Source organism: Aphelocoma coerulescens, assembly GCF_041296385.1.
Source record: "Aphelocoma coerulescens isolate FSJ_1873_10779 chromosome Z unlocalized genomic scaffold, UR_Acoe_1.0 ChrZ, whole genome shotgun sequence".
In the NCBI taxonomy this organism is placed as follows: domain Eukaryota; kingdom Metazoa; phylum Chordata; class Aves; order Passeriformes; family Corvidae; genus Aphelocoma; species Aphelocoma coerulescens.
Window position 1 is genome coordinate 26,335,289 of NW_027184085.1, and position 24,650 is coordinate 26,359,938.

At 42.1% G+C, this 24,650-nt stretch overlaps 1 protein-coding gene across 2 annotated transcripts in view; it reads left to right on the top strand.

Moving 5' to 3' along the window:
• The window catches only part of KANK1 (KN motif and ankyrin repeat domains 1), a 129,786-nt gene extending 111,873 nt beyond the window's left edge, over positions 1 to 17,913 (top strand). For both annotated transcript variants that reach the window (XM_069001036.1, XM_069001035.1), the window contains 9 exons: positions 3,804 to 4,022; positions 4,875 to 4,983; positions 5,990 to 6,199; positions 7,485 to 7,572; positions 10,243 to 10,462; positions 13,152 to 13,294; positions 13,825 to 14,025; positions 16,212 to 16,310; positions 16,929 to 17,913. In XM_069001036.1, coding sequence (XP_068857137.1) covers positions 3,804 to 4,022; positions 4,875 to 4,983; positions 5,990 to 6,199; positions 7,485 to 7,572; positions 10,243 to 10,462; positions 13,152 to 13,294; positions 13,825 to 14,025; positions 16,212 to 16,310; positions 16,929 to 16,991 — 1,352 coding nt within the window. In that variant the 3' untranslated portion in view covers positions 16,992 to 17,913. The remainder of the gene's footprint in view (positions 1 to 3,803; positions 4,023 to 4,874; positions 4,984 to 5,989; positions 6,200 to 7,484; positions 7,573 to 10,242; positions 10,463 to 13,151; positions 13,295 to 13,824; positions 14,026 to 16,211; positions 16,311 to 16,928) is intronic.
• The last annotated feature ends 6,737 nt before the right edge of the window (positions 17,914 to 24,650 follow it).

Genomic DNA, 24,650 nt, shown 5'->3' on the forward strand with positions numbered 1-24,650 from the left:
TGTCAGGCTAAATTGTTTTTATAATAATACTTAGGTTTGCTTCCATCAAACTAAATGGAAAATTTTCAAAAGCAGTTGAAGGCCAGACTTCTGTTACCATGAGTTCACTGCAAATTCAGAATAATCTATTGAGTCCCCTGAACCAGCTAACAGCATGACTGTGCTGTCATAAATGTGAGGGAAGGTCTGCAGTTAGGAAGGAAAATTGCATCTTAGTAACAGTAGACAGATTTTATAGGTGCCAGAAATGGCATGGGTAACTGCTGCTTCTCTGTAGCAGTTTTGCTGTCACCCTGATTTTAATTGGTGAGATTTTCAAAAGAAGCACAAGTGATTTATGAGAGGAGGTTCCTTCTAAAAAATTAAAAATAGGCTCTCTCATTCCTTCAAACCACTGGAGCTAAACCACTGAGGGTGCTTCAATCACTTGTTTCCCTCTGAAACTGATGAGAGCAGCTTTCTGTGTAAGTGTTTATGTACAGTTGAAGTCAGCAAGTTTTTTTGTTTTGTTCTGTCATACTTTTGCCTGTAAATTACTCCTGAACTTTTCCAAAATCCCCCACTATGTTGCAAAATACATTAGAAGTTCTTGACAGCTCCCTGCTGTAGTTTGCTATTCTATATCAATACTTAGAAACTTATATCAAGTTTGCAGTATTTGCCTGGAACAGTAAACTAAGGAGTATCATCAGGGGAAGTCTGCCTGAGGGCTTCTGTCTGGAGGCAGTGCCTGACTAAGTATTGACCTGTTGGCGAATTTGCTGTTGGTGGTGTGCTTCGTGACCTGGAGAAGGATTCTGCTCAACCATACTTGAGAGCTCTGTGAAGTGAGAGGAAGAGTATTTTAAGATCTGTGTGGACTGGTGGTGAACTTCAGCCAGGGTTTCATTTCCATGCTGGAGAGTTGTGCGCTGCCTCCAGCCCCAACAGTGGCCCTGCAGTTCTGTTGGAGGAAGAAGGAACTCCTCTCATTCGGCTTTTTGGTTTGCACAGCAGTAGATCAATCTGTTAAATCATTGACCATAATGTTGGGTGGCACAGCTCCTTCCTCTGTCTGTTTTTCTATGGTTAAACTCAGTGCTCTCCAAGTGTCTTTATGTTGGCTGTCTTGAAAAGGGGAAGGCCTGGGACCTGATATTAAATGCTAATTTACTGCTTGGAGCATTAATGCTGAGTTAAGCCCAAAGCTCTTCCCCTCATCATTGGGTACTGTGCATGCAGTAAGTGTAGACATCTAAGAGCTTTGCAGGGAGAATGAGTGCTCTGACTGGTTTGCCTAATGCACACTTGTTGTCTCCTTACCCTCGAGTCTTGATGTAATCCTCTTTTGTCAGGGGCCAGCTGAACAGAACCCTTTTTTTCTTCATTAGAAGGCACAGACATCATGCCCTATATCCTGAATTCAGTGTGGTGCTTCTCAGCCAATGATGCATGAACCATAAGAGAGAACCTACTGAGATCTTGTTGCATTGGAGGCAGGTTGAAGAAAGGCTGTGAGTCAGGGGAGAGAAGTCTACTACTGTCCTCCTTTCTCTCTGTCTCATCCTGCAGCTCCCTCCCCTGCCTGTCCCAGGGCAGGAGGGAGACACATGGGGAAATTCAGGCTCGGGCTTCAGGAGGATGACAAGGGTGCACCAGGTGCTGCTGCTGGTTCACATCAGGCTGGAGCCCCACACAGCCCTGCCAGAGTCCTGCCCTCAGCTCTGGCATGCACAAGCCCACCTGCCCCTCCGGACACGCCATGGTTGTCACAGCTGCTTTTGTAGGAGAACTGTGATGTCTGGCAGAGGATGCAGACAGTTCTGCTGAAAGCAAACCTGGGCATCTTTGGAATCTTTGCATATCCCTGATGCTTCAAAGCAGGTTTCCTCCACTCCTTCCCATGTCCTCAGAGGCCAGTCTGGAGCAGAAGGGGTGACCTGGTAAAACCAGCCCAGGCAGCCACCACCAGCTGCAGCTGGAAGTGGTTACTGTGTTTTATACTCTTTAATTGTACCTGTTACCACTCCGAGCAAGCAGATAGACAGTTCCCTTGTTTTTCATTTAAGGGAGTTTAAAAATCATTAGTTTTGGCTTGGTGCTCCATCACCTTGGCAGCCCTCTTCTCCTCAGCTGTTGGATGAGGGATGATGCTTGCTGTTGGGAAGAGACTCGACCAAAGTCAGTCAGTGCTGCAAGGTGGGGAGTGGTAGGGGAGCAAGGGCAGGACTTCCCTCTTGCTTTTCATGGGTGCCCAAGTGCTCAGACATGTCTCCAGAAGGGTTGCTGCTACCCAGAGGGCCCTGGGAGGCTGCCACCTTCTTACACCACACACACACACACACACACACACACACGTTTCACTCTTTAAGAAAAAGCTTTTCTGCTGTGCTTGTAGTGACATGACTGTCGATACCCTGCTGCATGCCTTTCCCTGCAGACAGCTTCCCCTGTATGTTGGAGAAGCTGTAAGTAGTGGTGGAACTGGGCAATAGCTCTCACAACTGAAGAAGGTGCCCTGGGAAATGCATGCGGGGTGAGGCTTGGTTGGTAACTCAGAGGCTTGGGTGGGAACGGGAACAAAAAAGAGGAAGCTGTTGGGAAGTGACAGTGTTTGGAAAAATCAGCTTCATTATGTCCTGTTGTAGGAAAAATTCACTGAGGTGAAGTAACAAGGGGGAAAGGCAGTCTAACAAGAACAGCTTGCTAGACAGAGATGTAGCTATGTGTCTAAAAATTAGGGTTTGGAATTTACCTTACCTACAGTGTGTTAGCACCCTGTGCAGTGCTGCTCGTATTTGAATGAGGAGGCTGTGCCTTAATTCTTGGTAAGTACAAAGGCAAAAAATAATATGGAGGCACGCATCATGGGTGCAAGAAGAGAGTGAAAGAAAAAAAGTGATAGTGTTTAAAGCAATTTAAACTTTAGCTTTTTTTTCCTTGAAGGCTAACAATATCACTTAGGGAGGCATACAAGTGTAAAAAACACTCAGTGTGTTGCACAAACAAAAGTATTTGTGCAGATTTGTAGAGCAGTTGTAATAGCACAGCTGGAGTAACTCCAGGGGAATCTGTAAAAGTCTGTGCGTAATTAGCACTGCCTTTTAAATACACAAAGGGAAAAAGTGAGTGAATGCCAGCAAATCAGCGAGGGAAAAAAGTATAACCCAAACATTTGGAATTTGATTTAAATACGGCTACTAGCTCAGTACAATCCTGTCAAAAAAAAAAAAAAAAAAAAAAGAAATGTAGTGTGTGGGGAGTTCATTGCAGTTGTCTCAGTAACTGGGCAAAGCACAAAGCTTTCAGAATTAGCTAGAGTACTGGGAAAAAAGGAAAATTTCCTGAAAAATTTCTGCTTTCATGGAAAATGACATTTTTTAAAAAACAAGTGCCATAAAAAGGTTACTGTTATTGCAGCAGGAACCCTGCAGAGCCTGTGAATGTGCTGTGCTCTTCAAGCTTGTCATCGAGGAGCAGCTCAGTGAGCCCACCCTGAGCCAGGGTGGCAGGAGCTGGGGTCACTGCTCATACTGAAAGAGAAGGAAAAGGAAGGACCATTCCTTTCATGCATTTTTAAAGCCAGTATCTTTATAGATTGTCCTTGTATTGTATGTCTTTATCAAAAGAAAAACTCATGGCCATTTTTTTGCATTTTCTGAAAGCAGTTACAGTCTTTTTCCTGTTAGGTTTTCAGAAAAGAGTATTTAAAAGCACAAGCAGTGCCCTTTTTTTTCCAGCTTGGGTTTTTTTCTGTTGATCACAGTATTGATGGAAATATTTTCGTTTGACTCCTCTCTGATGCCTACTGTCTTCTTTGGCAGGTGCTACTTTGGAGTACATCCCTCATGGCCAACTTGCAAACACACATTTAACTTCAAATTTGCGAACACTGAAATTGGAGCAGGACACTGTGCCCACTCAGGAGGAGAGGAAGACTCCCCTGGTGGAAGCTGCTCGGGGAAGGAAGTCTTTTTCTCCTCAGGATAAAGCTCTCACTCCAATTAACCTGACGGATGATCAGCTTGCTTCAGGTCTCTATGGTAATAACTGGCTCACATTCACCTTTTGTCATGCTAGTGGAGTCTGAATATGAAATACAGTTAAAGAAGGTTCTCAATATTCTCAGAAAAGCAAAAGCAAGAAAAGATGCAGCTAAGGAGAAAGTCACAGTGTGAGACCCTGTGTCTGCAGGTAGTGGTTAGGTTTTAAATGGCAGATTGTAGCACATCAGTGAAATGCCATTTAGTGTTTTCATAAGAAAAATCTACTGAAAGATAAAGGGTTAATAATTTTTTTTTTAAATACTTAAATTTTTATGCATGTTTTTACCTGTCTTATGCATAGAGATTGGTTTAAAAGTTGTTTCATTGAATACTAAATCTGAAAGGCCTTCCTTGACTGAACCTACCCACCCTGTTGAATAGTTTTTTAAATATGCTGTCTGTATTGTTAAACATGCTGTCTGTATTAATGTGTTCATTTTGGCAAGGAGCTGCTGGTCTCTGACACTAAGAATTAAGATTTTGTTAACAGAATAACCAATTTCAGTGTTAAAAGTTTTTCACAAATAGCAAAGAAAAGCAAAAAGCCCGTGTCTTTTCTTGAAGTTTTCTAAAGCATCATGAAGATCAGCAGCATGTTGAAAGATGGGAAAGTTAGGCTTAACTAGTTTCCAGAGCTGATTTTGAAGCTGTTCTTCTGTATTTCCAGTGTGCATGTCATACCATGACTGTATATACATAAATACTAGAAAACCCAGTTTCAGATGGTACACTTAACAGAGAGCTGTTGAAAAATAGAGAGCTGTTTTGAAAAATCATCTAATGCTGCTGCATTCAAAGCACGGCTACGGATTTATACTGATAGAAGTGCTTTGTCTCCCTTTCTAACAGTATGTGCTAATAATGAGAACACACTCAAATCTATCATGAAGAAAAGGGATGGGAAGAAGGATTTGAGCAACACCAAGAAGAACCTGCAGTTTGTCGGCATTAATGGCGGGTAAGAGACCTTTCTCCAAAACATCTGTCACTGTAGCACCTCCACAGTGGGAAGAAGAGAAAGAACCCAGGAGCGCCTGCATGGGTTTGGCCTATCCTTCAGGCTGGGGTGCAACTGCTGAGTGTAAGGATCAGAAGGAAGAATGGAACAGCTGAGCTCCTCTTAATCCTCTTGTGCTTGCAAGTCATATATGGCATCAGTCTCAAATACTTGAGATTTGCTGCCAGATATAACACAGGAAAATGAAACAACCTTAGCCATGGGGACATTTCTCAGGCAATGCTTTAGTAAGGAAAACTTGTATATATCTTTGGCAGCTGACAAGCACAGCATTATATTATTAAACAATACAGCAAGAGATGCCATTGCCCTAGAATTAATTTTTCTGCCTTTGTGTTAAATAAACACAGAGACCTTTCTACACAGATACAGAGAACAGTATGGAAAATTGTCCTTTTAAAAAAAATATTACTTGCCTTTCGAGAATGTTGCAAAGACCTTTAAAATGGTTTAATCAAATTGTTTTTATATACCTTTCCTAGCCCTTTCCTTAGATTAGTTTTTCTTCAGTACAAATGCTTTGTGCAGTATGTCGCCTAAATATCTCACTTACCTAATCTCCTATATATTAGATAAAAATACCATTGCTTATAGTGAGGGAATGTAGGTATGTTAGCTTCCCTACTTATATCTGCCTAGTAAAGCAACAACACAATTTACTCTGAATAAAGTAATTTCATTTTGGGCATAAGGCAACGTTTGACAAAATGTTAAGACTTATGTTTAAAAGAAGTTGGTCTTTTTTCATTACACACTGTGTACATAATAATGACAGTGTCAGTTGCCAGTAACACTGAGTGCAGTGAGTAGAAGAGGTCTCTTAGTAGAAAACAGGAGGACAAAGCTTTTGCAAGACATTTTTCTACTTGTGCCAGTGCAAGCAGGTACTCACCACCATGGATTGGCACTGAGCAAGCACCTCTGCCCCTGCCCATTCTCCCTGTAGGTATGAGACCACATCCAGCGACGACTCCAGCTCCGAGGAGAGCTCCTCCTCAGATTCGGAGGAGGAGTGCGAGGGCCACGAGTACCCCTGCGACCAGCACACAGAGGAGAAGCAGCCCACCCCCCATGCTGCAGAGGTCTGCGCCGTGGGGGCAGAGAAGGACAGTCCTCTCCCAGAGTGTGAGGCCGAGGAGGTGGAAATCAGAGAGAGGTAGGCTGCCCACCCTCTCCAGAGTGTGCCTCCAAGGAGGTCACCTCTGCCTCGTGGCATGGAAGTATAAACAGAGACAGTGAAGGGATATCTTATAGAAAATGGGTTTGCCAGCATGCTAACCTGGAAAATTATGTAGGTGGAATAATAACAGTAAAAGAGCTAAAACAAAATTAATGTCATGTTTCACTGGAGATGTAGCTTAGCATCAAGTTATCTGTAATTGTCAGCTGTTCAATAAAAGAGATGCAGAAATTAATAATTAAGAGCTTGGAGGCCCTGGAGCTGTGTGTTTTGAAGAGCCCTGAGCTTACTGAGTACTGTAGCATAGCCTGTTATTTTACAGGTGGCATAAAAAGATGAGCAGTCTCTCAAAAGAGCTCTCTAATTTATATTTACACTAGCAAGGGGTGATTGGGAGGAAGAGCAGCAGACAGCTTAGATAGCCATGTGTATTTAAAGAGCATGTTCTTTTCAAGCTGACTGCTCTGGCAATGCCCTTCAAGGGGAAGAGGCAGGGCACGTGGCCATGCATGGCCATGGTCCATGCAGTGATGGAGAATTTCATTACTCTAGAAGTACTACCAGCTGGCTTGTAACCCATGAGGGCTAAAATGCCCACTTTACACACGAGTGTGTTAGCTTCTCTCATTTTTGGGAGAATTTTCTGGAAAAATTGCCATTATCCTCTGTGCAGGTTGTAGGCAAGGATGGTTGGCTACAGCCTGGTATACATGTGGCACAGGCATTTGACCTTATTTTTGAACTTTGTAATGACAAGGGAGTAGAAGTGTAAAAATTAAAGAGGGCTGGAGAAAGAGAGTAAATTTCCAGAGTGGGTGGGATGAGAAAGGCTAGTTCCAGTGAATGGGAGCTGGCAGGGAGGCGCCTCTTGAGCTCTTTCCCACTGCTTAATTCTGTTTCCATCACAACTATTGGCATTGCTCCTTGTTAATCAAGTAATCAAAGCACACAACGTATAATGTGTGCTCTGCAGTCATATAGCAGTAGGTGAGAATTTCCACTAGAAGGGTTGCCAAGTCTTAGAACACAAAAGTGATGTATTTCCCACTCTTCATTCCTGTTGCTCTTCCCCCATTTGTCTCCATTCAGTGTGGAGGGAGTGTCGGTGAGAAGAGCTGCCAGCGTGGTTTCTGCATGGTGGGAGCAGATGGCTTGCCTGGAAACTTTAATTCCCAGAGAACTTTCAGAAAAACAAATGTTTCTGTACTGAAATGCTAAGATGAAAATTGAAACATGCCATGTATTTTGCTGTCTCCCTCAGATATGAGCTAAGTGAAAAGATGCTTTCTGCCTGTAACCTGCTGAGAAACAACATTGATGACCCTAAGGCATTAACCAACAAAGACGTGGTAAGCAATACAGGTCAAAATTCTCCCTGAGATGCAACAGGAAAACTTTAGGGAGGGGTAACTTCTGGTTTTACCAGAAACCACAGTGGTAGGCAGAAGAGGATTTCATTTTTCCTACAAGACTCACAAATCTCTTTCTATCAGTACACTTTCATCCAGAGGATATACCTGGTGTGCTTCAGTGTTGTTGTCTCACGGCACATGCATAAAAATAGTAACATGAAAGTGTGGTTTCAACACAACCTGTGTGTTCCTGTGTTATTCCTGTGGTTGTTTTGGTTTAGCACTGCTTTGGGCAGCTCTCAGGCCTCGCATTAGGAGACTGCAGTGGGTGAGGAGCCTGTTGCTTCCTATGACAAAACCTCAGAGTCTGTTCTGAAACACCAGGTGATCTGCCTCCTTCTAAGCACAGGGATGCAGCTTGTCTTGTTTACTGCACGGGTGGTTTTTATCAGTGCTGCAGAGAGTAAGGAGGATTCGTTGTTAATACTTAAATACTCAAGTCTCAAGAAACAAAATGGTATTTGCCTTATTGGAAATGCTTCATAGAGGGATTGCCTATGCTACTCTGTGAGGGCAGTCTGAAAGCAAAGGAACACTGCTTAATGATACGAAATTGAGTTTTGCATTTGTTACACTTGTGCATATAAAAGGCAACAGTTCACTGTCATTCTCCTCTACTATAGAGCATCTGCAGCTTCTTAAAGACAATAATGTCGTCTGTATGACACAGTAGTATTGTCTGTGTCCAGTTCTGACATCTGTGGTCCAGGGAATGTTTTGAAAGGTTGTTTCATACAGTTGTGACAGATAGTTTTTAATCCTGTGTTTGTCCTTCAGTAGTTTAGGCATTCAAACAACAAATGCTTTAGGCCCTCTTGGAGTTGAAAGTGTCAAAAATGGCATAACCACATGATGATCTCTGCCTTGGAAGTGTAATTTGAATTTACGTTTTTCTTTCTTGTGCCTAAAGTGTTTTTCAGCATAAACAGTGCTTTGTAGGTGGAAGCTGCAGACTAATCAGCTCTTGTCCTCTGTCTGTCTGCTTATACAGAAGTCTTGTCCAAACAGTTTAAATGTCAGTATAGCTAAGGATCTGTATAAGTTGTCCCAACCTCTTCCAACATATTCAGCTCTTGTAGCTGCAGTTTACACCAGAAAAAGTTGTGGACTGCACCTTTTTGAATGTGATAGATTAATGGAATTTAAAAAGTGTGTTGTTTATTTAATAATGTGTGTGATAAGTGACTAAAAATAGTTTCTTAGTGGTATTTTGCACTCAGTACTGCGTAAATTAATAATAAAAAATATTCTATTGTGTCGGTTTATGGGCACTTTCGTGTTTCAATTCCCCATGTTCACAAAATACATACATCACATTATAGTAGCACTGATGTAAAATATTCTGTAAATGTGTTTATGTAGTACAGATATATATGTAGTACTGGTGTGTGTAGAATATTTTCTCTTTACCAGACACAGGCCACCTCTAGAGCTACCGGTGTGTTTTCCCTAGAGGCTAGATAAGCTTTCTGAATGTTGTCTCTGCAAAATTGCCCTTGAATTTACTGGCCACCTTGTAGGTGAGGAGATATGGTGGTCCTTCCAGTCAGTCTCAAAGTCAGAACTGGCGGTGACTGTGGGAGCCTTCCTGGCTCACAGTGAGATCTGCTCTACCTACCTTGTCACAACAGACAGGTCACCTAGTCCTCCAGTCTCAGTCCATACCAATGGGAAAGTTTATCCTGAATGTGTAGCCCGCATCTTCTCATTGCAACTGAAATCTCATTACTACAGCCAGCCAGCCCTCAGGTGAAGAACGGGTTCTTTCTTTTTTTTCTTTTTTCTGCAACAAATGTTACAGGGTTTCTTTCCCCAGCGGTTCTTTCAGCAGAGCATCTCCAGTCCTTCCTGTCTGTCCAGTAGGTCAGATTTCCTTGACTTCGGTTCATTCTTGCTGCTTATCTTCAAAACTGTTTCAACCAAATATTTTGTGTTACTCAGTGATCAGACCAGAAAAAGGAGTCCACCTGGTGTCTTCACAGTACTAGGCAGAAGGAAGGGACTGCAACACATGCTATGCAAGCTATAAATCTGTTTATTCACCCCAAAACAGTATTTACCTTTTACATTACAGTGTGATGTTGTTGTCTTGGGTTCAGTTTGTAATCATCTGTAATGCTCAGCTCTTCTTCTTCAGAACTGCTGTCCATCCAGTTCTCATATATTTTGTGCATTTGATAATTTGTGCCTCAGAACTGGGCCTAATTGACTCAGCATGCTGTTTAAGTCCAGTGAGAAAGTCTTGAGTTTATCAGTGATTCATAAGCTTAGTTAAGTATGTGATGGAAATCGTTATGCAAGTCTTTTTTTCTGTTCACCAGTATTTGATAACCATTAATTCTGGGAGTACTCTCATGTTAAAATTCTGTGCCCTCAGAGGTGAACCATTCCTGAAAGTCAGGTGAAGTGAGAGGAAGTAAAAAATTGGTGTTTTAAAGTGGGCTGTAGTCAGAGGGGAAGCTTCAGTCTGTACATCTTGTTTGTGTGTTGAATACTTTCTTCCCACATTGAACTAAAAAAGGCTTGACCTGCATTGCTGACTTGTGGGATGGAAAATCCTTTAAATAGATTGTCCATATGTAAATTTTTCTGTCTTGGTTTCGGCAGAGGTTTTGTTTAAATACCATCCAGCATGAATGGTTTCGTGTCTCAAGTCAGAAGTCAGCTGTCCCTGAAATGGTTGGAGACTACATAACTGCTTTTGAAGAGATTTCTCCTGCTGTCCTCAGACATATCATCAACATGGCAGATGGAAACGGAAACACAGCTCTGCATTACAGTGTCTCACATTCTAACTTTGAAATTGTGAAGCTTCTTCTGGATGCAAGTAGGTTTGCTTTTTTTTTTTTTTAATTATTCTTGGGTTTGCAATTCTCACGGGTGAAATCCTTGATGGGCTAGAGGTCAAGTTTGGTCTTCTTCCAGCAGGCGTTCTAACTGTTAACTGTTATATGGTGGCTCACTTAGGTGGTCTAGAATCTTTGTTTCTAGTACTAGCTTTGGAGGTGATGCTTCTTGAAGAAGTTAAAAAAACACTTAAGTGAATTATATACAGAGTTGAGATAGGTAGATTCCTGACTCTTGGACTGTAGTCCCAAGTTCAGCAGCACCAGCCTCCAGCAGTTTTCTCTGGAGGCAGCACAGCTGTTGCTCAGCACTCTGTAGGGTGCTGATGGAGGAAGATGCATTGAGGTACACCTCAATACCTGTCTTGAGCATGCAAACTAGTCTAGCTTTATCTAGAGCAGTGCAGAAGCTTTTTCTGGCCACTACATGGACCTATTTGTGCTGCTTTCCTGAGAAACTGAAGCAATATGGCATTCTGTCTCAGAAGAGCATTTTCTGAGTCCATAAGCAATGTGATGCTGCTTCATGTAGTTGCTTTTGTTGCTTCCTTTTCTTGATCCCCTTGCAACACACATGGCAGAGAGAGTAGTGGCAAAGGGGAGACTCTGGAGCATCTGCTCCCCACATGCAGTGTGCCAGATGGCATCCAGCAGAAGGTATCACACACTGAAACTGGTCCCAGGCTGGATGTTTAATCTGCTTAATCCTGGTTTTGCTCCCTGAGTGAAGTTTGTTTCTCTAAACTAGTTGAAAAACCTGTCACAGTTGGTTGTGAAGGCTTAACTAGGCCAGTGACATGTCTGGAGTGTAAGCCAAGCAATATTAATAAATCCAGAAGGGTAGCATCAGATAAACAAGGATATTAATGATACAAATCTCAGCTTTGATAACCTAGCACATGTGTCACACATGGAGAGACTTCCTCAGCAGGAAAGTGAGCACTTTGAAATCTCTGGTCCTTTTGAAGGCAGTCTGTGTTTAGGAAGAGTGAGTCACAGCAGGGGAATTCAGGGAATGTCAGAAGCGTGGTGAAATGGGGCAGGCTGGCTCTGCAGCACAGTGTGGTGGGAGGGAGCTGCCCCTCTGCTTCCCTAGGTGTCTCAGAGTAGCAGGAACATGCTCATCTCTTCCTGTAAGTCATGACTCCTGTATATAACCTATAACTGTAGGTTATAGCTGCTAGTGTATGCCTGTGAGAACACCAGGGGTGTTACCTGTAAAATCTAACAATCATGACTAGTGCCCAGGTACTTCTCTCTGCAGGAGAACACTGCTCATGCCAGTACTTGGAAATGCTTGCAAATAGGCAGATTCCTTCAGATTTCAACAAACTTCCTGTGGACTGTGTCTGAATGGTCACTACGGTCAGCTTTGCAGTGTGGTTGTATCACAGGTAGATTCTTAGTCCAAGAACTCTGTGTCTGTGTTTGGTGGGAAGAGTGGACAAGATGAGAGAATCCTCCATAGCATGAAGCAGATTCACCAAGAGAACAAACAGGAGAACAGTTTCGCTCATTAGCCACATAGAGAAGGAGCTGACTGTGACCTCAGAAAACTCTGCTGAAGTAGTCTAGTCAGAGTAGGAACACACCACTTCTACAAGTTATTCATTACTCATGATGTAATGCATGTAGCAGAGTATTGTGTTCTCTGGCTTCAGTGGCTTCACAGAAGTGATGTCTGAAAGTAGTACTGGTCTACTGGGTATAAGGTATCATCACTGATGTCTACCAAACATGAAAAAATTTGCAGTATCTTACATCTGCACTTGCATTGCTTCTGAAGTGTTGTTTTCACTGAAAAAAAAAATCTTTTGTCGTTAAGTCTGAAAAATTTCCTAAACCACTTTTGCTTGTTAAGATATCTGTGGTGCAATTTAACCCCTAGTCTACAGATAGTGTTTACGTAAATCTGAGTCCCTGCTTTCCAATATGATGAGCACACTGAAAACTCTGCTGCCCAGTAAAATAAGCACTGCTGAATTTCTGCAGAATTTTAGGAACAGAGACAGACTGGAGGCAAGGTTTGAACAAAAAGGAGAACTCTTGTCAGTTGCTGGCACTGGTCAGAGGACTTGCCTGTGTTTGCTGCCAGAGCAGTTTTGTTCATGGTCAAATACACTGTGGAACTGGCAGCAGTCTTTAATTTAAAGGGGAGTTTTTTTGGCAGCTCCGAAACACGTTGAAATACACTTGGAGATTTTTAAAATAACACCAGTTGCAGGAAAATGTTTGTGCTGAAGAGAAGTAGCTTTTCCACTGACCATGTTGCTGGACCATTTTTATTCTGCAGTGTGAATGCCCTTAGGAGAAGAGCTTAAGGACTGTCCTGACAGTGTTTCTGAATATCATGTCAAATTTCAGACCACTTGCTTTTACAAAAGGAAAAATAAATGTACTAATAAAGCTCTAAATGATAATATATAAAATGTCTTTGTGTTGTCTCTTGTGTTGTACACATAGTGCAAAAGAATTATTTTCTTTCTCAGGTTCAAGAGCTCCTCTGTTTATTTTTTTCTTCTCACCTTCCCTTGAATTGCATCCATTATGAAACCAGTTGCTACTTTTTCTTTTTATAGGACGCTCTACTGACACTTTATTCAGTTGATTAGCACAATTACTGCTTTTTGGGTTCTTGCTTTCTGAAGAAATTATGTCATCCCTCTGCAGATGTCTGTAATGTAAATCATCAGAACAAGGCTGGTTATACCCCCATCATGCTTGCTGCGCTTGCAGCTGTGGAAGCAGAGAAGGACATGAGGACAGTGGAGGAACTGTTCAGCTGTGGGGATGTGAATGCTAAAGCCAGCCAGGTCAGTCAAACGGTTCAGGAGGCACAGTTCCTACTGCTGTACTCCTCTTGCCTTTTTTACTGTTCCTCCATGCTCCCATCCCTGTTCTGTCAGCTCAAATGTTGCTCTCATTTGCTTTCTTCATCTGTGGGTTTTTTATGTATGTTTTTGATTGCTGTATACAAAATGGAGGTGTGGAAGAATGGTTGAGCCTCAGGTCTGGACCTCTTCTAAAAATGAAGGTTGATTATTGTGTGAAAGTACTGAATTACTGAATTTTGGGTGGCATTTACAAATTCTGCAACATTTTGCTCCTTTGAAAAAACTACAGTTGTCTGAAAATAGATTGGATGTCTTCCATTAATTCAATAAATATCTACGTGAATGTGAGATATATGACCCATAAAAGGTGTTTAAATAATGGCAACCAAAGCCTTGAGAGTACTGTTCAAAATAACATTTTTTTTTCCCCCCCAGAAGAAATAAAGTGTTCATGCTTTGTCACTGATTGTCTCTGTAGTGACTTGGGTTTTCCTCTTCTCTCCATGCAGGCTGGTCAGACTGCACTGATGCTAGCTGTGAGTCATGGCCGGATAGACATGGTTAAAGCTTTACTGGCCTGTGGTGCAGATGTCAATATCCAGGATGATGAGGGCTCTACAGCTCTGATGTGCGCTAGTGAGCATGGACATGTGGAGATTGTTAAGCTTCTGCTGGCTCAGCCTGGGTGTAACAGCACCCTGGAGGACAATGTGAGTTGCCTTTCAGTGCTTCTGAAATCTGCTTGGGTGAATGCCTGACTCAGTACCAAAGTACCAGCTACATGAATCTTCTGTTTAATGATAGCAAGTGCTGTGATTATTTGGCTAGTATTTTTACTTTTCTAACAGACCTACCTGGTAGCTATTTCTGTGCTTAGCTGTAGGTGTTTAGTGGCCAAAAGAGAAAAAAAAAATTGTTAGCTCATAGTAAAATATCTTTCCCTCTGACATTCCTTTCCCCTTTCAAAGGAGTTTTCCAGTTTTTGGTTAGGACCCTATCTGGTGAGTTAAGGCCTCGCTGTGTTACTTCTCTGTGCCCATGGCAAACATCAGTGCTACAATTCTCTTGACAGGATGTTCACACTGTGTTTTTGTCACACATGACTTTTGAGACCATAGGTTCAGTCTTAGCCATGAAGCTACACTGTCCTGACAATAAACAGATACAGACTGTGACTTCAGTGCCAAGTGAGACACCTGCATATTTCTTGTTTGCAGGGATCATTGCAGCCTACACTGTCAGGAGACAATTTGATATATAGCTTTCTCAAGCTAGAAAACGTTGACTTAGCTTGTTTCTTGCCAGTACTATGTTCTTGTTAACAACATTTCTTGAATACTTCTCTGGTCTTCCTATTGCTTTTCCTAGTGAACGCTGAAATGGAGCCTGGGTTTGGGATTTGGGGGGCAGTGGGTAGTTATTTGTTGAAGCTGTTGCAGAGAGGCAAAGACATAATTTCTCTTCATTCAATCATTTGCTACAGGAGGCAGCTCAGTTGCTTGTAGTGCTAGCAGTGTGTAATATCTGGCCTGAGGGGAAAATGAAGAGGACCTCAGTCTAACAAACATTTTTGGGGGCAGTCTAGATTATTGCTGCTTGGATGCTGTTGGCACTATTAGATACAAAATGACTAATTAACAGTCTTTATGGGGACATTATACTTAACTGAGGCCAGTGTGATAGTTTCCCAAGTACAGTTTGACTGCTGCTTATTCATGGATTTGTCCATATTCATGGATTGAGATTTTTAGCATTCCCCATGCCATTCTGAGTGTCACAGTGATGCCCTTCCAGTCTGCATGATCAGTAGTCAGCTGAGCATCATCCCACTAACATGTGCCACAGTGGTTCAGCACCTCTCTTTAAGAACTTGTGTTGACTGGAGAGTGAGTGCTGTGCATTTGTCATGCATTATATCGCATTGTAGCAGACAGCTCTTCCAGCTCCCTGTCTGCTCAGGACAATGAGATTTATGGATAATTGCTCCCTTTAGTCTCATAAGAAGACTTTCCATGTGGATGCTGTCCATTGTGTACCATGCTGGAAAAAGAGTTTATCATTTAAAAACTGGTGCCAGCTGTTCCAATACCAGTGCTACAGCAGTGGCTGGAATGTGTGCTCCATCCCCGTGAGACATTTCAAATACTGGCATTATTTGTAGAAACTTCTGTGCGCAACAGCCAAAAGCCCAGCAGTGAACCAAGCAGCAGGTTCACATCACAGGTTTCCTGACATCTGCTTCTTCCTGGACCAGACATGGTCCAAATGAAAACCAGCAGATCAGTAAAACACTCTTTCAGCTAAAGCACTTTTTGCTTCTAAAACCCTCAAGAGCTGGGGTTTTTGAAAGCAATAGTATCTTCTGAGAAACTGAGGTGGCAGTATTTGACTAGGAAAGTCCATTTGTTTGTATTTAGACTTCCATCAAGGAGCATTTGAAATGATGAATGCAATTCCTCTTAGTGTTGATGGGAGCTATGCCACAAAAATTATCATTTTAACACAGCAATTATCATTATATTTGACGAGCATTCTTCCCTCCCTTATCATCTCTTCTGCTTTTTACTGACACTGTAGTTTCTCTGAGACAGCCCAATCTTCTGATCTTACACAGCACTACATGGTAACATTATTGTGATAATGGTGTGCTCATTCTTCCACAGCAATAATCGAGACTCCTCGTTGAGAGAAATTATGAGGCTCTGACAATTGGACTGCCTCATAAAACAGCAGTGCAAGCCTTAAAACAAAAGAAATTAAACAAGACTCTAAATTAATGTCTGCATGAGCAGTAGGGCCTCAATAACTTCACTTCTCTGTGGGCTGATAGGGCTTTTAAGAGATCTGTTAAAGCGTACAAGCACTAATTCTTTTGTTTCTCCCTTTCTTCTCTCAGGATGGCAGCACAGCACTTTCAATAGCCCTGGAAGCTGGACATAAGGACATAGCGGTTCTCCTTTACGCCCATGTCAACTTTTCCAAAACCCAGTCACCGGTTAGTACACAACCTCCTGTAGTTTATGTTCTGCCTTGCTGCTGATGATCAATATAGTGAAATGTAAACAAGAAGTGTACTCCCTGACAGCTGGACAGCAGTACAGCACATGAAATTTTGAGTTTATTCATAAGAGAATTTCTGTGCTGTTAAGTGGAATGTGCGTTTTAAAATACATGGTGACTGCAGAAGGTTGAAGCCTGGCTGGGGGATAGTTCCTGCTTCTCCTCTCAATTACCAGGGGGTACAGATAGCTCACTAGCAAGGTTCACTGATTCTGGCTAGTGCGCCGAGGTGCTGTTGTATCATTTTAATGATAATTATTGACCTGGAAACTGAAACATAGCTGTTCTAGGTGTTTTGGCAGCTATCCACCTCTTCTTTAGCCCTGACTCACTCTCCTGATAAACTGCTGCTAAACATTTCACTGTCTAAACAACGTGTGCTCTCAGTTAAAAGGCTGTACAATAGCTGGCACTTTGCTTCCTAAAATAAAAAAAAGAAATTATCTGTACAATTAAAGGTAAGGAATTGAACAGAGTAACTTTGAGTGTTGTGTTTTCTATCAGCTGGCTGGAATAATTTCATTTTGATTAACTCTTCTTTCTTCTTTTTTAGGGCACTCCTAGGCTTAGCAGGAGGACATCTCCTGGTCCCACCCACAGAGCCACGTTTGAGTAGTAGTGTATAAATATCTGTAAAAAATCTCTATGCCATCTTTAAGCTGCTAAATGTTACTGTTTTACTGAGACAGATACTGAATGTAATTGTCTTGTGCCTGAACTCACCAGCGAAGTGAAAGCAGAGATCTAGTGCTAAAGATAGAAAACTGTAAACTTGAAGCAAGCATAAAGTAGTGCTCAGTGAAGAACCTTAGCCAGAACTGTTCTTTTGCTCACATACTCATCTTTCTGTACACTGGCATAAATCCTGTTTTTCTTTGTTGTAGATTATCCTTTCGTATGTTAATGTGCAAACTAAGACTTCTAAAGCTGTCGATGCAGGGGTGTCCCAGTGGCTTATTTCTAGTCATTCTAAAATGTATTTACTGTGCCTAGACTTCATCACAGTAAACTTTTCATAAATTTCATTCCAACATGATTTTCATGTTTTTAATTACTTTGAAATTCAGAAGTTGCAGTTGCTTATGTAGTCAGCTCCATGGATCTTGAGCTGGTGGGTGAGTGGGTAGGTAATGGGGATAGAGCCTCTTGTCAGGTCTGAAGTTCACTAAGTTTGTTGCTAATTGGGGATAATGTATAACTTTTTATATAAAAGATACTAGTATCTATAAAATTAACTCACACAGTATTTTCAACATTTTATAATCCTTAATAATTAAAACCTACATGAAGAATTACATGCCTGTTACCATATTTTTATTAACTGTGTCAGTCTATAAGCTCCATATATGTTTATTGGAGAATAAAATTAGGGGTACCAGCTGTATATTCCCCTTGAGTGGAATTGAGTGTAGTTCTTGGTGAGTATTTATGGAATGCTATTACCTTGTCACATTCACTTTAGTCAAGTGTATTGAAATGTTTGAAGTGCCTTAGACTCTTGCCGTATTTTCAGAATAAAATTTCATTATGCTGTTTTACTCCTCTCCTGTTTTACTTGTGATTTGTCATCATCCAGAAATGCTGCACATTACAACTGCAGCAGGAAAACAAGCTAAATTGGTAAATCATGGCAGGGAGGACTGGACAGTGCCCACAGGAGGCTTTTCCTGATGACTGGAGGAACTTTGCCCAAGATGATCCACCTTTGCTGGTCTTGCACATGTTGCCAAGGCTGCACCCTTTGCCCTTTGGTTAAGAAGTGACCTCTCAACCTTGTGAAGCATCTTGGGGAGGTGTTGAAGGACTGTGTTCAAGCAGTTTACTTGAACTGAAAAGTAGCTATCAACTGAAATAAAAGCCTTTGAGCTTTATCTTACAAACAATCCTGGCAGCTTGGTGGAGGGGATGCTTTTTAGATGGCATTGAAGCTTATAGATGGCATTGAAGCAAGTCCTAAGCTAGTGCCTATGTATCCTTGTCAGTTCTGACCTACCTGATGAGACAGAAACACACCTCAGTGCCTTCCTTCAAGGGATCTGAACAGTTCTGTTACTCTCTGCCCTTTGTCCTTCTCTCCCCAAGTCCTTATCAAACAGCTTTTCCTACAAAGTCCCTTTGAAATAGGGACTCACTGAAGTCATTCTCACTTGGCCTACATTGACTGGGTGACTTGGCCTGCCCAGAAGTTTCTGTGAGCTCTGTCAGACCTGCTTTGCTCCAGCACTGCAGGTACGGTGTGATGACCAGTGCTAGGCTAGTACCCCAGTTCTTGTGTCTCCTGGACAAAGGGCAGGTTAAGTATCTCTGTTGGGGGGGACATAGCACAGTGGTCCCAAACAAGCCCCCCCACCCCTTGAGGTCAGTCAGTTTTTACTCTTGCACTCCTCTGGCCAGCTTCTCACTCTTCACTTGGCATCTAATAATGTGCGGATGCTCTCTCACCTGGATCCTACATGCTACAGGTATAGAGGTACATCACCCAACAAGCCAAATCACTGTGAAAATAAGGTCTTCCCTCTGACACAAGACTGACAGCAAAGAGAGCAGCAGCTGAAAAAAAACAAACAAAAAACCAGAAAAATGTCGCTCACTTTGCCATCTGTCAAGAGTCAGTGAGTGTAGGCTGTCCTGTGTAATAAGGAGCTGAGTTGTGAGGCACCCACCCAATGACCTGAGATTGCATCATACATAGTACACAACGGCAGTGCCAGCTTCCCAATGAATTCCTCATTCCCTTAGGATCTGGGTGGTTTTATCATTAAACAGAATTAGTGCAAGTTGGATCTCCCTGGCTTGGGCATGACAAGAGTTGCTTCTGAGTCTTTTTCAGATCTGTTGATCTGCCATCTCCTGCCCCAGCTGACCAACTGTCTGGAAAGCAAAGGCAAGAATCTGTTCTTGTCTTCATGAGTTTAAAATACACACGGTGCTAGAGATAAACAAATCAAGCTGATGAAGTGGAGAAAATGGATGACTGCTTTAATCTTTCTCCAGAACTTAATCTAATTTTACAGAAAATCCAGTTCACTTACTTATACATGCTTGCCTGTATCTCATGGATCAAATTCTTGTCTAGCAGAGAGACATACTGTCAGGACAGAATTTGGAACACGAGAAGGTTTCTAATTTCAGTTTTACCAAGAATGTAATTTTTATTTAGCACTGGGTTGACCAAAGCCAGACTACTTGTGCTTTTTTAAGGGTGTTAGTGATCACACATTTAACTCTTGACTTTTATCTTATGACAGTAGTTTTAGGTAGTCTTTAGGGGAGTGGGGAGTTGGACTTCATGTGTCCATTCCAACTTGAGATGTGCTGTGGTTCTGTGAGGCTATGAAGGCAGTTTTAAAGCATGTAGATTATGCTCCAAAGTCTGACTGATAAAGAGTATGCTGAGCCATCTGATAAATGGTCTCTTCAGTAGTGCCTCTGTATTGCCGTAGGAAATAGGTTAATTAGTAACACGTCTAATGGATCTTTACCCCCAAAATAGTTTTTAAACTATGGTCTCTGTTGCTGTGCTCTTACCTTACTACTGAGCTTCATTTGCACGTGCTATTTGTACAAACTATAGCCAAACTCCCTCTTTGTACGTAATGGAGCTAAAAAAAGAATGTAAAATGCCCATGAATATAGCTTTCCAGAGCAGAGGGCCATGACTGTTATTTTCCATGCTGGAACAGGTTTCTGTTTCTCCCTGCAAAAATCAGTGGGAGTCTTGGGCATGATGGGATTCCTGGATGTGCAGCTATCATAAAAAGGGTTTAAAACAACTCGTCTGGTAGTCTGGGTGACTGATGACACAGCGAGAGTCACCAAAGGTACTTTAATACCTGCAAAAAAAGCATAAGAGGAGTAATGTGGAATAAACATTTCTTCCTTTTTTTTCTTTTGTTTTCTTCTCCCACCCCTGAATAGAACTGGTATATCAGAAATTAAAACATTTTCTAAGTGACAGAAACCTGTGGAGGAATCTGACCACCCTGACACCATACAAGTGTCAGATTATGCAACTTGGAGTCCCTGCATTTATTTAGTTGCCATTTTCCTGGTAGCAAAAGAAACTAACTGCCTATAGCTTCAGAAAATGTTAGATGAAACTTTTGAGCTCTGCATTTCTGTGCAATGTTCAGTTTCTCCTCAAAACCTCATTTTCCTGGGCTAAAACACCTTGTTAAAGAAAAGTGACCCCAGTTTTAGCTGTATGATAAAGTAGGCTGTTGTGGTATGCCATATCAGGAAGATTGCTGAAAGGAACCAAAATTTTGTATGTGTTAGTGAATATAAATGAAAAGTACAAAATTAACTTGACTATCTTACTAAAGTCAGTGAATGTAACTTCTGGCTTAAAATCCTATTTGGGTAGACTTAATGATTAAGCACTTAAAAAAAAATAATAAGAAAAAGAAAATAAAGAATAATTACTTCCCTTAGAATTTTGTTCTCTTAAATGGTACTCCCAGCTCCAAGAGGTGACACCTGAAGTACTTCATACTGTGGAAGTCGGGCCCTTCCCCAGGAAATAGTTAGGAGGCTCCCAAAAGTGTTTGTATCCTCTGATGCCCCTGATGCCAAGTTTAATTCCACCTAGTAATGCTGGATGGCATTTATCACCAGTGCTGGGATTAAGGGGTTTACCATGCATACCAGCTCTAACCTGAGCTCCCCCTACACACTCCTGCTGGCATTTGTTTTTCAGGTCAGATGATGAGTGACTCTCAGCATATCCAAGCATGATGTTGTCATCACCTTTGAACTCTGACTGTCAGTGAATATGTAAGAGATCTGGCACTTTTTCAAGACTGTAAAATATGGCACTGTCTTTTTCCAGATACATTGTTATACTTTAAGTGAGTCTGCCACTTAAAAGGTGAGAGTTACTGGTGTAGAGTTTTACATTATGGAAATCAGCCAACAAAACATTCATCTAAAAGCAACTGAAGAAAGCATTTTTTACAAGACATACTTGCAGAGGTTTTATCTTCTTGATACAGCTGGAAGAATTCAATTTATTCTAGAAATAGCTTTTTAGTCCATTTCTCCTGGTGTCTCATACTTTTGGCTGAGAAGTCTGGCTGTTACAAGTCCAGTTCAACCATGGTGTGAATTAATGCAAACCTTGGCGTCAATCCCTGACACACAGGACTAGCTGTTTCCTGGAAGGAAAGCAGCCCAAACATTACAGGCATCTTCCTGCCTTTGAAAGGCACCAGCAAAGCTGGCCAAAACAACATTCAAGCATTCATGCTCTTACTGCAGCTGCAGACAGCTCTCCTCAGTGGACTCTGCCTGCATGCAAGTCTGTAAACTTCATCCCTTCCTGCTCTTCTGCTGGCACCCAGGTGTGTCAATTACAAACATTTCCTCACTAAAAAGAGATGCTTTCAGTTGTTCAGTTCACGTGCTGATGCTTGGGCCTGTGTCTGAAGGCCTGATGTGGGACAAGGGACAGAAGTAAGGGGCCAAAGAGCAATGTTGGAAGACATGCAAGGAGGATTTTGCATTAAATGCTTTTAGAAATGACCACAGTGAGATTAGAGGAAAGGGGTACCCAGGTTCAGGTTTGTTTTGTATTTCAGTTTGGAATTGTGGAAGTATTAGCCTTTACTATTCACAACTTAATGCAATGCCTGGGGAAGTAAATTTTAAAATTCCTGCCTGTTTTACTTCACTTTGTCTGTTGTGTCTTTGTGCACACATGCACTGAACGGAAGTGCTGGTTAAAGCTGAGCCACCTGGTTGCTGTTTTTTCCATCAGTTGCTGCAATTTTTATTTAGTTCATGTAACATCATCCAATGTGTCAGTACCTTGGGCACCACTGGACAGTAAAGTGCTGTTTAAGGAGCTGCAGAATTGCATGCTACCTGCACAAATATTTAGGAACCTATCTGTAAGAAACTACTCAGTAAACACAAGATTTTGTTGGTGGGTTGTTTTTTTTTTCAAAGAGGATTGTAACCACTGCTTAAAGTTGTTTGTAAAACAGCATATTTGTTTTCCTGACAGGTTGTTAGGCAACAAAAACAAAGCACATAAGTAAGTCATGCTCAAAGTAGTATTGTCTTACAGCTGTATACATCTGTGGTGGGTTGATCCTGGCTGGATGCCAGATGCCCACTGAACAACCCAGTCACTCCCTTCTCAGATGGTATGGGGAGAGAGAAAAGTCTGGTGGGTTGAGATAAGGACAGGGAGAGATCACTCACCAGTTACTGTCACAGACAAAACAGGCTCAGAGCGATTAGTTCAATTCACTGTCAATCAAATCAGACTAGGATAACAAGAAAATAAACCCCAAATCTTAAAACACCTTCCCTCTCCCCTCCCTTCTTCCCAGACCCAACTTCACTACTGAATTCTCTGCCTCCTCTCCACCAGCGGCACAGGAGGACTGGAATGAGGGTTGTAGTTAGTCCATTACAAGTTGCTTCTGCTGCTCCTCCCTCCTCTTACCTTGCTACAGTGTGGGATCCATCGCATGGGAGACAGTCCACAAATTCTCCACCTTGAATCCTTCCAATAGGCTGCAGTTCTTCACTCCAATGTGGGTCCCCCACAAGGCCATGAGTTCTGCCAACAAAGCTGCTCCAGCAGGCAGGAGTAGTCTCCTGGCAGGACCTGTGCATCCTCTCTCTATGATACACAGGAGACTGCTCAAGTGGGCTTCCAGCAGGGTCACAGCCTCCCTTGTGTATCCACCTGCTCTGCCATGGGGTCCTGCACAGGCTGCAGGTGGATCTCGGCTTCACCGTGGACCTCCATGGGCTGCAGGGGCACTGCTGTCTCACCATGGTCTGCACCATGGGCTTCAGGGGAGCCTCAGCTCCAGCACTTTGGACACCTCCTCCCCCTCCTTCTCCACTTTGGTGTCTGCAGAACTGTTACTCTCCAATGTTCTCACTCCTCTCTTCTAGCTGCTGTTGCTGAGCAGCTTTTCCCCCTTCTTATATATATTACATGTGGATACAAAAATGCTGTTAGTAAGAAATTTTCCTGTTTCTTTCTAAGCTGTGAGATACTTTTCTCTCTCATGGAAGATAATAGCAGAAGTTCTATAAGCTATGAACACCTGCAACCTTGTAGAACTATGATTATGGTATAGTAGAAAAATATTTTGACAATGGATGTTTTAAGATTTTAGCCAATCACCCCAGGGGGTGGCTGATCCTTTGTCCAATTAGACTATGAAGAAAAAAAGTCTATAAAAGAGTTTGTAAAATAATTAAATAAATCAATCTTGCTGCACAATTCCTGCCTGCTGGATCTCTCTCCTCCTCCCTACCACTGTGGGATGCAGTGATAATTATGCCCAAAGAGCTATCACCATCACTGATGGGCTCGGCCTTGGCCAGCAGGGGGTCTGTCTTGGAGCCAGCTGGCACTGGATGTGGGGAAGCATCTGGCATCTTCTCACAAAAGCCACCCTTGTGGCACTCCAGCTACCAAAACCTGGCTATATAAACCCAGTACAACAAACCTTTGTCAATATATCAGATGGTTCCTTACTACAGGTGATTAATGAATTCTCAAAACTTCTGTTGTAAGCGCTCCATTTCCTTAACTATTTTCAGTTTTTCCTGTTGAAAGAAAAAGCATGTTTCCACACACCAAAACTCCCACCCTATGCATCATTCTTGAAGAGATCTCAAGAATGAGAGGGTTATTAGGGAAAACAGGAGTCTTTAGGTAGTTGGTACCTCCTGTGAGCACTTCACCTGGGGCCTTAAAGCAAGTGGGGGCATGGCAGGCAAGCTTGATTGACCTTTTTTTCTCTCTATCATTTTATTCACCGGTGCCTTGTTGCTTCACCCTATGCCACTTGGTGAGTGGTAGCCATTCTTCTTGAGAACCATATCTATGTATGTTTGGTTAGCCAACACCAGAAAAAATAAACTGCCTTTTAAAATAGTTCTTGCAATAAAAACTGCCCTTCAAGGACTTCTATGCAGAGACCTATAAATAAGGGCCTCATTATACTTAAGCAGAGTATATTAAATACATTCAGCCATGAATGACAAACCTCAATCTCCATGTACTCCAAACACCATTACACTCATTTGCAGGATTATTATTTAGATAATAGAAGGGGTAACATTTATTTCAAAGCTGTATGTGTGCTTTGGAATCTTTAAGTGCTGATTTGAATGTAAGTAGCTAAGAGGTATTTCTAATAGATGTACTGGTAATTTTTTTTCAACTTTTCACTTAATGGTTTTAGCACTGCTGCAGAAGTAGCCCTTGCTGCATTCTCTAGAGCTCTGGCTAGCTGCAGAG